General features: G+C 47.4%; 1 protein-coding gene across 1 annotated transcript; it reads left to right on the forward strand.

The window, feature by feature from the left end:
* Nucleotides 1-8,413: 8,413 nt before the first annotated feature.
* Nucleotides 8,414-12,993, forward strand: LOC138804695 (vesicle-associated membrane protein 8). Its single transcript, XM_069989130.1, has 3 exons — nt 8,414-8,510; nt 9,939-10,097; nt 12,577-12,993. Exons 1-3 carry the CDS (start codon nt 8,508-8,510, stop codon nt 12,718-12,720), a joined length of 306 nt encoding a protein of 101 aa, XP_069845231.1. The 5' UTR covers nt 8,414-8,507; the 3' UTR covers nt 12,721-12,993.
* Nucleotides 12,994-14,966: the final 1,973 nt, after the last annotated feature.

The raw sequence follows: 14,966 nt of genomic DNA on the forward strand, positions 1-14,966 counted from the left end.
CTGAGGATCACGGTTCAAAGCCAGCCCAGGCAGGACACTACTCAGAAAAAGCCAGACGTGAGGCTGTGGCTCAAGTGGTAGTGCGCTAGCCTTGAGGAAAAGAAGCTCAGGGACGGAGCCCAAGCTCCAGGACTAGCAAATCAAATAAGAAAAAAGCTATGGGGGTAGGGGGGTATAATTGGGTGGGGGGAGGGGGGAGGCTGGGAAGGGAGGTGAAGCGTAAACAAAGGAGGAGGCTGCAATGCTTGGTAAGAAATATATGCATTATCCTGCCCATGTAATTGTAGCCCCTCTGTACAGTATGTTCTCAAATAAAATAAAATTAAATTTAAAAAAAAAAAAAGAAAAAAGCAAGCAAACAAACCAAAAACCAAGCTATTGAGGAGGCTAAAGTTTGAGAATGGCAGTTCAAAGTTAGTCTAAATAAACAAACTTGAGTGACTTTTCTTTTTCTTTTTCTTTTTCCCCCCTGTGGTCCAAGACCAGGACTTGAACTCAATGCCTAGGGCCACTTTTGTTCACTGGCTAGTATTAGCTCTACCAACTGAGCCACACTTCCAAACACTAAATCCAAGAGACTTTTAGCTCCAATTAACTAGCAAAAAAATAAGTGGAAATAAGGCTCAAGTGGTAAAGCACCAGCTTTGATGCTAGGGGAAGCTAAGTAAATGCTCTAGGCCCTAGACTTCAAGAGCCAGTACAGGCAAAAACAAAACAAAAACAAACAAACAAAAATCACACCTTTCTTGGTTGTTTTTTTCTGGAGACAGCATCGCATTATCTAGCCCAGGTTGACCTTAAAGTGAGGATCCTTCTGTCTCAGCCTCCCAATTGCAAGCATGAACCACTATTTGGCCTAAACTACAACTACAGACCACCCTGCCTAGTTTAACTAAAGTGCTATCAGGAAATGTGGAGCATAGTGCCCTCAAAGGTTAAACCATAGAATGTTCCAAAGGACTTGGATAAACAGTTGAAGTCATTATCAGCTAGCCTTCAACATTCCTTAGCTAGGAGTACCCTAATTACTAACCATTCAAGAGGGGGTTGAAATTTTTATTTCTGCCCAGCCAATGACTTGCCTTCAAAAACTACTGAGGAAATCCCTATTTAAAAACAAAACAAGGGGCTGGGAAGGTGGCTCAGTGGTAGAGCGCTTGCCTTCATGCTTGAGGCCCTGGGTTTGATTCCTCAGCACCACATAAGCAAAAAGAAAAATGCCGGAAGTGGTGCTGTGGTTCAAGTGGTAGAGCGCTAGCCTTGAGCTGAAGAGCTGAGGGACAGTGCCCAGGCCCAGAGTTCAGGTCCCATGACTGACAACAACAATAACAACAACAAAAAGACTTTAAAAAAACTTTAAAAATCTTGCCTCCCACATAGCTTTATAGTATTCTATTCAAGGGTGTTCTAGTTTAGTTGATGGGAATTGCAATTCTTTGTTTCCCAGATAAACTCTATTTCCTTTAACTTCTTTCTTTCTTTTTTCTTTCTTTTTTTTTTTTTTTTTTTTGGTCAGTTGAACTCTGGGCCTGGGCACTGTCCCTGACCTCTTCAGCTCAAGGCAAGTACTCTACCACTTGAGCCACAGTACCACTTCTGATTTTCTTGTGGTTGATTGGAGGTAAAGAGTCTCACAGACTTTCCTGTCCAGGCTGGCTTTACACTGTGATCCTCAGATCTCAGCCTCCTGAGTAGCTAGCTTTACAGGCATGAGCCACCAGCACTGGGCTTCCTTAAACTTCTATTACTGTCTCTCTCTTCCTTCCTCCCCCTCTGGCTCTTTCTCCTTATTCCTTCAATTCCTCCTACTGCTTCCCCCTGTGTTAACTTTACAGTATTTTGTGCACATGCCCTGCTCCTAGGCTTGAACTTAGGCCCTGGGCGCTGTCCCAGAGCCTCTTTGTGCTCAAGGCTAGCACTCTACCACTTGAGCCACAGTGCTACTTCTGGTTCTTTTGAATAGTTTATTGGAGATAAGAGCCTCACAGGGACTTTTCTGCCCAAGCTGACTTCAATCCTCGATCCTCAGATCTCAGCCTCCTGAGTAGCTAGGATTATAGTCATGAGCTACTGGCACCCAGCTAACTTCAGAGTTTTGTGTTTTGTTTTTGTTTTTGTTGGTGGTGGGGATTGATCTCTGGGCCTGGGCGCTGTCCCAGAGCTCTTCAGCTCAAGGCTAGCACTCTACCACTAAAGCCACAGTACCACTTCTGGTTTTCTGAGTGGTTTATTGGAGAAAAGAGTCTCAAAAACTTTCCTGCCCAGGCTGGCTTTGAACTGTGATCTTCAGATCTCAGCCTCCTCAGTAGCTAGGATTACAGGCGTGAGCCACCAGCACCTGGCCTAACTTCAGAGTTTTAAAGAAGTCAAATGTGGCTGGGCGCTGGTGGCTCACGCCTGTAATCCTAGCTACTCAGGAGGCTGAGATCTGAGGATCACGGTTCAAAGCCAGCCCGGGCAAGAAAGACCGTGAGACTCCTATCTCCAATAAACCACCAGAAAACTGGAAGTGGCGCTGTAGCTCAAGTGGTAGAGCGCTCACCTTGAGCTGAAGAGCTGAGGGACAACGCCCAGGCCCAGAGTTCAAGCCCCACGACCGACAAAAAAAAAAAAAAAAAAAAAAAAAAGAAGTCAAATGTGTATGCAGTTAATGACAAAACATATATAGTTTCTTGAAAAGAGGAATTGTGATGGAGATTAGATGCAGAAGAAATCAATTAACTGTCTTAAGTATGAGAAGAATTTCCTCAACCTGGAGGAGTAAAACCTTTAAACAAAACTGTAACTTGGGACAGTGTAGAATGTTTGGAAGAACAAGTGATTTGGGGCTGGGAAGGTGGCTCAGTGGTAGAGCGCTTGCCTTATATGCTCGAGGCCCTGGGTTCGATTCCTCAGCACCACATAAGCAAAAAGAAAGAAGCCAGTAGTGGCGCTGTGGCTCAAGTGGTAGAGCGCCAGCCTTGAGTTGAAGAGCTGAGGGACAGCGCCCAGACCCAGAGTTCAGGCCCCACAACCGGACCCCCCCCCAAAAAAAAAAAAAAAAAAACAAAAAACAAAACAAGTGATCTGCTATGGCCAGTGGGAGGTGGGTCTCATTGGACTGAAGCTTGGAAAAGCAGGAATGCCTGCTGATAAGTTTGGCTTTAACCTAGAGGAAAGCTGGACTTGCTCACTCATTTTGGTGGATGGATAAGACACAAAAGGTAGAGAAGATATATGTATATCTATTTCTTTCTTTCTTTCTTTCTTTCTTTCCTTCTTTCTTTCTTTCTTTCTTTCTTTCTTTCTTTCTTTCTTTCTTTCTTTCTTTCTTTCTCTTTCTTCTTTCTTTGTCAGCTGTCAGGCCACTTCCGGTTTTCTAGTGGTTTGTTGGAGATAAGAGTCTTCTGGGCTTTCCTGCCTGGGCTGGCTTTGAACCGTGATTCTCAGATCTCAGCCTCCTGAATAGCTAGGATTACAGATGAGCTATTAGTGCCTGACTATGTTCTTTTTGTGTCAATATCAGGGTTTGAATTTATAGCCTCACTTTCTTGCTCAGTTTTTCAGCTCATAGCTAGTATTCTACCAGTTGAACTACATCTCCAGTTCTGTTTTTTTGGTGGCTAATTGGAGGTAAGAGTATCACAGACTTTTTTTGCTTGAGCTGGCCTCAAATCTGGATCATCAGATCTTAGCCTCCTGAAAATTAGGATTGTATGCATTAGCTATTGATGCCCACTCTGGTTGTTTTATATTAAATTTGGTGTGTAGTTTACATATCTCAATTCAGATTAACCATATTGACAATGTTTGTGGCCACCAAATTGGGCAGTACAAGTAGAAATCAAGAATGGGGGTGGTGGTAATACACCAGTCCTGGGGCTTGAACTCAGGGCCTGGACACTGTCCCTGAGCTTTTTTTTTTTTTTTTTTTTTGGGTCCGGTTGTGGGGCTTGAACTCTGGGCCTGGGCACTGTCCCTCAGCTCTTCAGCTCAAGGCTAGCACTCTACCACTTGCGCCACAGCGCCACTTCGGACTTTTTTCTTATGTGGTGCTGAGGAATCGAACCCAGGGCCTTGAGCATGCAAGGCAAGTGCTCTACCACTGAGCCACCTTCCCAGCCCCTCCCTGAGCTTTTTTTGCTCAAGGCTAGCACTCTACTATTTGAGCCATAGCTCTACTTCCAGCTTTTTGGTGATTAATTGGAGATAAGGGTCTCCTGCACTTTTCTACCAGAGCTGGCTTTGAACTACAGTCCTCAGATCTTAGCCTTCTGAGTAGTAGCCAGGACTACAGGCATGAGCCATCAGCCTAGCTTATTTTTTCTTTGAGGCACTGAGGCAGTCACTGAACTATACACCCCTGTCATCCCCCATTTTTTCTGAGAAAGAAACAAGATCAGCCAGGTGCTGATGGCTCATGCTTGTAATCCTAGTTACTCAGGAGGCTGAGATCTGAGGATCACAGTTTGAAGCCAGCCTGGGAAAGTCTATGAGATTTTCTCCCATAAACTACTCAGAAAAGTGCTGTGGCTCAAGTGGTAGAACCCAAGCCTTGAGCACAAAGAGGCTCAGGGACAGTGCCCAGACCCTGAGTTCAAGCCCCACAACTGACAAAAAGGAAAAAAAGAAAGAAAGAAACAAGATCTAAGTTGCTCAGTCTAGCAGTAAATTTGTGATCCTCTTGTTTCAGCTTCTAGAATAGCTGGGATTACAAATGTGAGTCACAATATCCAGTAAGTTTCTAACCCATCTCCACCTGGACACATTACTGGCTTTTTTTTTCTTTTGCAGTTTTTGTGGCTTATTTAAGCACAAATAAAATACAAGGTGTATGTGAGGAACCTATTCATTTTCTTCACTGCACAGCCTGGCATTGGGAATGATGACTCTGATGGCTAGCTGGGTTGCTCTTTCCAGGATGGCTTTTGGTTCTTGGAGGAGACATTGTGGGCCATTTCAGAGCAGTAAGACTTGTTGCACATGAGCAGCCAGCTCCTTGTGGATGTTGTAGACCAGGAACTTCCGGAATCCACTGGGCAGCTATGCTTTGTTTGCTTGTTGTTCCTATAACTAATGTAGGGCATCAAGATCTGGCCCTTGAATCTACTCTGCACTCTGCTGTCAATGCCCCTGGTGTCTGCCAGTTACGCTTCATCTTTTTTTTGTTGGTTGTGGGGTTTGAACTCTTGGGTGCCGTCCCTCAGCTCTTCAGCTCAAGGCTAGTGCTCTACCACTTGAGCTACAGTGCCACTTCCAGCTTTTTTTGCTTATGTGGTGCTGAGGAATCGAACCCAGGTCCTCATGCATGCAAGACAAGCACTCTTACCTCTGAGCCACTTTCCCAGCCCCAGGTTACACTTAATCTTGACTGGTGGCAGATGAATTTTTTGGTCCTCTTTTTGACGATCTTGGGCTTCACTAGAGATCTGAGGGCAGCCATGATGCCTAGCAGGAGGAGATGGCAGTGACCTCCATAGGCCGCACTGAAGAAGAGGTGTTACTGGCTTTTTAAGAATGGTGAGGGGTGCTGGGAAGGCGGTTCAGTGGTAGAGTGCTTGCCTAGCATGCATGAGGCCCTGGGTTCGATTCCTCAGCACCATATAAGCAGAAAAAAGCAAGAAGTGGCACTGTGGCTCAAGTGGTAGGGCGCTAGCCTTGAGCTGAAGAGCTGAGGGACAGTGCCCAGGCCCAGGGTTCAGGCCCTATGACCGATGAGAAGAAAAAAAAAAATGGTGAGGGCCGAGCGCCGGTGGCTCAGGCCTGTAATTGTAGTTACTAATGAGGCTGAGATCTGAGGATCACAGTTCAAAGCCAGCCCGGGCAGGAAAGTGAGACTCTCCAATAAACCACCAGAAAGCCAGGAATGGCCTTGAACTAAAGAGCTGAGGAACAGCGTCTGGGACTGACACCCCCCCCCAAAAAAAAAAAAAGAACCGTGAGGGCCAGGAACATGGCTTAGCAGTAGTAGTGCTTGCATAGCATGCATGAAGCCTTGGGGTCAGTTCCTCTGTACCACATAAACAGAAAAAGCTGTGAGTAGCACTGGTGGCTCAAATGGTAGAGTGCTAGCTTTGCGTACAAAGAGGCTACCCAACAACCAAAAAAAAAATAAAAAGAATGGTGAGCCCGGCACTGAGGATCACAGTTTGAAGCCAGTCAGGGCAGAAAAGTCCCCCTGAGACTCTTAACTCCAATTAACCACTCAAAAAACGGAAGTGGCTCTGTGGTTCAAGTGATAGAGTGCTAGCCTTGAGCGCAAAATGTCTCAAGGACAGTGCCCAGACTTTTAGTTTAAACTCCACTACCTACAGAAGAAAAAACAAAACAAAACAAAAACAAGAATGGCGAGGCGACAAGAGGTAGCTCTCTGTGAAAGCAAGATAAGATTATACAAGTTAAACTTTATTTAAAAAGGCTTGAAAAGCTGGGCGCTGGTAGCTCCCACCTATAATCCTAGCTATGCTCGAGGCTTAGATTGCAATTCAAAGCCAGTCCTGGCAGGAAAGTGCCTGAGACTCTTTATCTCCAACTATCAGAAAACTGGAAGTGGAGCTATGGCTCAAAGTGGTAGAGTACTAGGCTTGAGCAAAGGAATTGAGGGACAGCAACCAGACCCTGAATCCAAGCTTCACAACCAACATCAACAACAAAAAGTTTTAGAGTTGGGCGTTAGTGGCTCATACCTAAGAGGCTAACCTGGAGGATCAAAGGTGGACACCAGCCCCTGCTGAAAAGTCCATGGCACACCATATCCAAAATAGCAAGCAAAAAGTCAGGAAGGAGGTAGAGGACCAGCCAAATGAGTAAGCCGAGCAAGCTCAGGGCCCTGAATTCAAACTGAATTCAATCTTCCTCTCCCCTAAAATAGTAGCAATGTTTGGTTGGGTTCTGTGGGCATTTTGACAACATGGATTTTTCCTGTGGAGTGTTTAAATGTTGTTTTGTGAACATCCTTGCAGTTAAAGATAACACTTTAAAAATAAAATTCTCTCTTCACGGCAACTTGAGCTCTGACACTTGGGAGAATCAACGGAACCTGGAGGACATTGTTTAGAGTTGACATTCTCTATTGTAATCTTGTTCCTGTTTATTTTTAAATTGTCACTTATTTCATTGGAAAGGAAAGGTGTTGCTCAGTTTTGTTTTGTTTTGTTTTCCAGTAGTGAGGCTTGAACTCTGGGCCTGGCGCTGTCCCTCAGCTCAAGGCGAGCACTCTACCACTTGAGCCACTTCCGGTTTTCTGGTGGTTTATTGGATATAAGAGTCTCACGGACTTTCCTGCCCAGGCTAGCTTTGAACAGTAATCCTCCGATCTCAGCCTCCAGATTAGTTAGGATAACAGGCATGAGCCACCAGCACCCAGCTGTTGCTCAGTGTTAAAACGTTCCAAGTTGCTTTGTTACAGAATGACTAAAGGTATATGGTGGGGGAGGGGGAGGATAGTTGATTTGTGACACCCCCACCCGGGTCAATCCCTAATATCAGACATACTCACAAAGTACACACAAAATAAGAAAGGAAAGTTTCTCCAAAATGCCACAGGGGTCCAACATTTATTAAAGCCTTGTCAAAAGCATTTGTTAGAGAAGTTGACATTTCCTCCTTGGAACTGATATGTCTTCTGGAATGAGACAAGAATGTTTGTTTCCTTCTCCTTGCCCCTGTTATTGTTCCTCTGCCTTGATAAACACCATCAGCGAAGAGTAGATTTTCTCTGGCTCTGAGCCACATGGGTGGAAAAATCCTTGGCCCTGCCCGCCCCCCTCCCCTGGTTCATCCAACAGTGCTCTGATCACTCACCCGGGTCACCAACTCTCACGGTGACCCTTGAAGTAAAATGCAGAACTGCTGAACCCTGGAAAGAAAGGGGGGTAGTGAGCCATCACTTCCTCATTATCCACACAACTGTGTTAGTAGGCACATGGCCTGGGCTCTTTTCACTCCTTTCTAGCACAGACAGCACACCAAGCACCTGCCAAATCAGAGGGGAGAGGCTGACCTGGGGCCACCAAGGCTATTCTGACACACCAGAGCCCAGACTTACAGCATTCCCAATTGAGGGGATTTTCTGCTCCTGGAGACAAGGATTGTGTAGCAACAAACCAACTCACCTCTGCCTTCTGTTTCCCCGCAAACCAGGCCTGCCAGGATACTGGATGGGTGATTTGGAGCCTTAGAAACTGGGAGTTAGGTAGTCAAGACAGAAAAACCACACGAATTGGCTCCAGAGCACGTCGGTGGGCTTTGGATCTGAATTCCCCCCAGTCCTGACAAGCCAGAAGACCTTGGTGCCAGGGCTATCTATCTGTGGCTTTAAGCGTGAGCCTCTGGGAGGTGACTGGGAGGGCGGTGGAGGGCGCCCGCCTACCTGGGGAACCTGCGTGAGGTGTGGCCGGAGCGCCGGGGATGCGAGGAGGGTCGGGGCGGGCTGAAAGTTGGAGCAAGCAGGAAGTGAAGCCTGGGCTGCGCGGGGAGGAAACCGACTGGGCGAGTTCTGCGGCGGCCAGGCCTGAGCGCTCCGAGACATGGTGAACGTCCCGGGGACCCAGCACCGGGCCGCCTGAGAAGGGGGGCGCAGAGGGGGGCTCGGGGAGTGGGGGTGTCGGCTAGGGGTGGGAAAGGGGAGTTGGTGGCGAAGTTCGAGAGAGAGAGCGCGCGAGCTGGGCCGGCCCTGCCCGTGGCCCCTCTTCTTTGACAGCTTGGCCGCCAAGAGTTCTGAGCTGCCTGGGTGGAGGTTCCTGCGCTTTTCTCCCCCGGGTCACTGCCTGGGAGCAGGACTGGGGGGGGGGGGTGGAAATTCCAGGCAGAGATGACAGCTCGCCCTCCCTCCCCCTCACCGTCCTCCTCCTCCTCCACCTCCTCCAGCTGGGCCCGAGCCCGGGTGTTGTGACACTAACCCGGGCTGGGAGCGCTTCTGCTGTTCCTGTCTCAGATTCCAGTCCAGCCCCTCGGAGTCCCCCCCCCCCCCCCCGCACCTTGGCCATTCCCTGTATCCCCCTGTACACCCCCCCCCCAAAGGGTCTGGCTGTCCACCAAGTCCAAGGAGGCTTCAGCCTCTTCTCCATTACTGTGAGAGTTAAAGGTTTATGACAAGGAACCACACGTTGGTGCTCCGTGATCATCTAGTTTGAGCCCACACCCCGACCAGTTTCTAGAGGCCCACTGGGTCACGGAGGGAGGAGCTTAGGAATTGTTTTTCCCTCCTGGTTCAAAAACCTTATCAAGAGGTCTCCAGGTGGGGAGGACTTGTCCTCCATTTCCCCAAGGCCCTGGTGACTGCGGGTTTTGTTGGGTGTTTTTGTTTTTAAATATCTGCATAAGCAGGCAGTGGTGTGGGGCCTGCCCAGGGTGCTGAGTGGTGGAGAAAAACAGACGTGTGAGTGAGGTTCAAAGGTGCTAGGAAACCTCTGGGAATCTTGGTTGTCAGTTGTTTTAGGTCCCCGTAGTGGATCTGCTGATTACACTGGCCACGAGGCCCCTCACTTCCCCCAGGCCAGATCAGCTCTCCAGCAGCTGTCTGGGAGAGAAAAATGAGTTGTGGGGGGGAGGGTTAGGTAAGGGTGATCTGTTAGCTAGCACCCACACTTTTAGTGAGATCCCAGTGGGATCAAGGAAAGGAGGTGGCTCCGGGGATTGGTAAATAGTGCTTGAGTGTACAAGTTGTAAGATGTCACTTCTGGCATCTCCATGACTCTCTCTGAGACACCTCTCCCCCCCACCACACCCCCAATAAAAAGATTTATCTAATGAGTCTAGTATCAGATCTCACCTCGGGTCCTAAACATATACTTAGGTTGGATTACAGGAGTAATACCTAAAAAACAAAAAACAAAAAAAATAGTCCCTTTGTTAACAATGAAAGCATTATAAAAAGCTAAAATCCACTTTAGCCCTACCTTCCTCTGGTCTTTTGGATCCTCCACCACTTGGCCTAATTAACCCCTGTTGCCATCCAGGAGGAGGCAAGTGGAGGTGGAGGAAATGATCGGGTTCGGAACTTGCAGAGTGAGGTGGAGGGAGTCAAGAATATTATGACCCAGAATGTAGAGCGGATCCTGGCCCGTGGGGAGAACTTGGACCATCTCCGCAACAAGACAGAGGATCTGGAAGCCACGGTGAGATGGGGAACAAACTGGAACTGCAGGAAGAGGGAAGGAGAATTATTGGCAGGAAGAGAAGTTTTTGTGGGAATGAACAGAAAGGATGGAAGTCTTCCGTTTCTGTTGCTTTTTTGCTTGTTTCGGGAATTGTTCTGAGTCAAGACCCCACTTCTGGTCCAGCACTGCTCCACTGATTGGGAGGGGGCCCACCCACAGAGGCATTTCCTGAGAGTGACAGACATCTCTGTCAGTCCGTACATTCTTAGGCTTCTTTCGTGTAAAACTGATTCTGCCTACTCTTGACTCTTCCAGGGCAAAATATTAGCTCTGGAAATATTCTCCAAGAGTTTTGGCCTTCTCTAGGGGTTATTAGACAAGGAGTAGAAAACTATAGAGTCTTGCTGAGTTGGCGTTAAGAAGCTGGAAAGAGCAATGAAATGCTTGGATCCCAGAGTCCTCTGTCAGCCAAAGGCTAGAATAACATATCCCACACATCTTGCCTCTTTCTCCAGGCCAGTTGCTTGGAAAGAGCTGGAGATTCTTAAGCCAAGGCTGAAGCTTTAAGTTCAATGTATAGTGAAGAGACTGGGAGGTTAGGACTGGTTTTCTTAGTCCTTTGTGAAATCGTGTGTGTGTGTGTGTGTGTGTGTGTGTGTGTGTGTGTGTGTGTGTGAGACTGGGAGGTTAGGACTGGTTTTCTTAGTCCTTTGTGAAATCGTGTGTGTGTGTGTGTGTGTGTGTGTGTGTGTGTGTGTGTGAGACTGGGAGGTTAGGACTGGTTTTCTTAGTCCTTTGTGAAATCGTGTGTGTGTGTGTGTGTGTGTGTGTGTGTGTGTGTGTGTGTGTGTGTGTGGTGTGTATGTTATTGAAGGTTGAATTCAAGGCTTCTTAGGCATGTGCTTTCTCATTCTGAGCCATGTTCCTCAGCCCCTTTTGCTTAGGTATGGTCTAGTACTTTTGCCTGTGGCCATTAGGCAATCAAGCCCAGTGTTGTTTTTTGTTGGTGGTGGTGGTAGTGGAGGTGGTGGTGGTGGTGGTGGTGGTGGTGTGTGTGTGTGTGTGTGTGTGGCTTGAATTCAGGGTGAGGCAGTCTAAGGCTTGAATTCAGGCCCTGGGTGCCACTTGAGCCACAACTCTGCTTCTGGCCTTTTGGTGGTTAATTGTAGAGATGAGTCTTATAAAAGACTTTATTGCTTGGGCTGGCTTTGAACTGCAATTCTCATATCTCAGCCTGAGTAGTTCAGATTACATGCATTAGCCATTGGCACTCAGCTGCAGGTGTGTGTGTGTGTGTGTGTGTGTGTGTGTGTGTGTGTATGTGTGTGTGTGTTTGTCTGTCTTTCTGTCTGTCTGTGCTGGTACTAGAGCTTAAACTTGGGAACTTTCACTCTTACTCAGCACTTAGCTTGCTAACTAACCACTTGAACCATATCTCCAGCCCACATTTTGTTATAATTAGAGATGGAATCACTGACTTTTCTGCCTGGATTAGCTTTGAACCATGGCCCTCATGGTCTCAGCCTTGTGCATAGCTAGGATTACAGGCATGAACCATCGGAGCTGGGCATCCAACTTATTTTTTGAGATAGTACCTTGCTAAGTTTTTTTTTTTTGGGGGGGGGGAGGGGTCCGGTCGTGGGGCCTGAACTCTGGGTCTGGGCGCTGTCTCTCAGCTCTTCAGCTCAAGTCTAGCACTCTACCACTTGAGCCACAGCGCCACTTCCAGCTTTTTTATTTTTGCTTATGTGGTGCTGAGGAATCGAACCCAAGGCCTCATGCATGCAAGGCAAGCGCTCTACCACTGAGCCACCTTCCCAGCCCCTAAGTTGTTTTTTTTTAACCTGGCTGGCCTTGAACCAAGATCCTCCCATCTCTACCTCCCACTTAGCTAGGATTATAGATATACTTCATCAAACTCAACCCACTGTATGAAATCTTGGATACCTATTTGGTCTGCCTGGGACTTAGTTCCTCTTTCTGTAGTTTAGTCTGAGTACATGTCTCAGGGAGACTGTGTCTGCAACTTGAGTTAGGAAAAGAGGAGTTTCCCTCACACCAACCTCCTATGCTGTCCTGTGTTTTCCATCTTTCCTAAAGGATAAAGAGCTGGGAGGTATGCCCACCTGGAGCCTGTACCACTTAGTCCCAGAGTTTGCCCTCCTAAGGGTGAAATATACTACCAGTGTTGCACATTTAGGTGGGGACATGTATGAAAGGCCCCTTGGGGTGCATGACAATGTAGGGGTAAGAGGAGGGAGAGGACTCCAGGGCTGTTGTCATGATTCAGGTGAATTCCCAAAAGACCAACGATTCTACCTTTGAACTAGATTGTCAGGAAGATGTAATTGTCAAGATAGGAGGATAGAACATCTTTTATTTCAAAGTTGGTTACTTTAGTAATGTAAACACTTAGATGTGTGGCATGTGGGACTCCGTTTGTCTCTTGTTCTGGGAAGGAGTCACTGGGTCACTCATTTTCCCTTGTCCCCAACAGTCGGAGCACTTCAAGACAACATCGCAGAAGGTGGCCCGGAAATTCTGGTGGAAGAATGTGAAGATGATTGTCATCATCTGTGTGATTGTCATAGTCATCATCCTTTTCATTGTGCTCTTTGCCACTGGTACCATCCCCACTTAGGAAGTCCCTCCCAATCCCAACCTCTTCTTCAGGGGTGACCCTCCAAAATGGGTGCCAAGAGAAGCCTTCTCTCCTGTCCTCCATGGGAATGCTGCTCAGTCCCTCAGGCCCCTCCGCCACATAGTATGCCCCAGAAGCAGCCCTGGAAGGAGAGCTGGACTGTGGTGCATTTCACAAGTCCCTAGAATGGGTTGGAGAGGACTCAGAGGATGCTGTGTGTATCTGGGAAACTGTCGGTGGCCAGTGGGCAATAAAGGCCTTTCAGTATCCGTATGTGTGAGGCACCCTCTTCCTTTCCACTCTTCCCTTTGACACTTCCATTTATTTTCAACCAGAATGTTCTCTGGCTGAAGTTCTCCCATATGAGGCCCAAGTTGTTGGAGAGGAGGAGATGTCATGTTTGGAAAAGAAAGATGGAGGGCTCCCTGTTTTGTGTGTGCGTGTGTGTGCACATGCGTATATGAGTATATGTTATATGTATGTCTGCCACTACTGAGGCTTGAACTCAGGGCCTGGGTACTGTCTTCCCATTCCTTTGCTTAAGACTGGTTCTCAAGCTGGGTGCCGGTGGCTCACACCTGTAATCAGGAAGCTGAGATCTGAGGATCGCGGTTCAAAGCCAGCCCGGGCAGGAAAGTCCGTGGCACTCTTATCTCCAATAAAAAACCACCAGAAAACCGGAAGTTGCATTGTGGCTGAAGTGGTAGAGCCTTCGCCTTGAGCTAATGAGCTAAGGGACAGTGCGCAGGCCCTGAGTTCAAGCCCCATGACCAACAAAAACAAAAAGTCTCTTGGACTTGCCAGCCCAGACTTGCTTCAGTTAGGATTACAGGCATGAACTACCAGTGCCTTTTTTTATTCTACCCTAGCTTCTGCCTTTCTTTACTCTAGCCTTTATGATCATCACAAGTCTCAAGTACAAAAAAATTTCTGGAGATATTGGCATAGAAGAATTCAAAACCACATGAGCTTTTTAGAGTGGCATGCAAGGGTAAATGGCCTCTTGGATCCTTTTTCTACTGAGATATGAAACCCTTAACAAGAGCATGTCCAGTGGTTTAGGACCTCCTGCCTTGTCTGCCATCATCTCTCTTCTATGGCCCTGTTGTAATCAATCCAGAGGCAAAAGTTGGAGGAACTATACTACTTTTCCTTTTTTGGAGTTTCTGTGTTCTGTTGGTCTTTTGTCTGCTCCTGCCTTTCTGGGATTTAATAGGGCCTTGGGTCTCAGCTGTCTGGAGTGGGTGAGTATGTCTCCCCCGCATACCATGGCTGGGCATAGTCAGTGTCACAGGACAGAGCCTGCAGCCCTCCTTCTGTTTCCTAGACAATGAGCTTTCTGTCTCTGGCTTCCCTTCTCTCTACCATGTTCCACCACCATTGCTATTCTTTGCAGTGGCCAGTCTGCCTTGGCTTGTGTGAGGAGGGTTTTTGCCATTTCAATTTGTTTCCTCCATAGGCTTTCAGAATTGCAAACAAACCTGCTGTTGGGGAAGATAAGGCTTAAGGACTCGCTTGGAGATCAGGTTCTAGAATCATGCTCCAAATTCTGAGGAGGGTGGGGGAAAGCCCAGAAAAGTCTTTCTAAGCAGACTCCATCCATCCTTTCTCTCAACCCATGCCTGGATGCAAGCTCAGGCCATCCGGGTTCTGTGAGAGTCTTCCTCACAGAGAAGGATCAGACCCAGAGAGGGAAACCCTATTTGGATGTTGGCAGTGGCCTGAGTAGGGTGGAGGTACCTAGTGATTATTAGCTAGCAGCAAGAAGAAGATGGTACATTCAGCTTAGGAGAACTCTCTAGCAATAGCAGACATGTCAGCTTACCCAGCTGAAAAACAAGCTTCTGGCCAAGTAGAGCTGAAGTTCCCTTCTGAAGAATCTAGAATAATTCCTTTCCCCATGGGGACAGAGGCTTCCTTTCTTTCTTTCTTTCTTTCTTTCCTTTCTTTCTTTCTTTCTTCCTATTTCTCTTTCTTTTCTTTCTTCCTTTCTTTCTCCCTCCTTTCTTTCTTTTAAATAGTTATTATAAAGATGATATACAGAGGGGCTACAGTTCATAAGTCAGGTGACGACTACATTTCTTTTTTTTTTTTTTTTTGTTGGCCGTGGGGCTTGAACTCTGGGCCTGGGCGCTGTCCCTCAGCTCTTCAGCTCAAGGCGAGCGCTCTACCACTTGAGCTACAGCGCCACTTCCGGTTTTCTGGTGGTTTATTGGAGATAGGAGTCTCACGGTCGCTCCTGCCCG

The sequence above is a fragment of the Dipodomys merriami genome, unplaced genomic scaffold (assembly GCF_024711535.1).
Source record: "Dipodomys merriami isolate MVZ:Mamm:240054 unplaced genomic scaffold, mDipMer1.0.p SCAF_37, whole genome shotgun sequence".
Lineage (NCBI taxonomy): Eukaryota > Metazoa > Chordata > Mammalia > Rodentia > Heteromyidae > Dipodomys > Dipodomys merriami.

Coding starts and splice junctions, on each gene's coding strand:
- LOC138804695 (XM_069989130.1), top strand. Junction 10,098..12,576: donor CAGAGGATCTGGAAGCCACG/GTGAGATGGGGA, acceptor TGTCCCCAACAG/TCGGAGCACTTCAAGACAAC.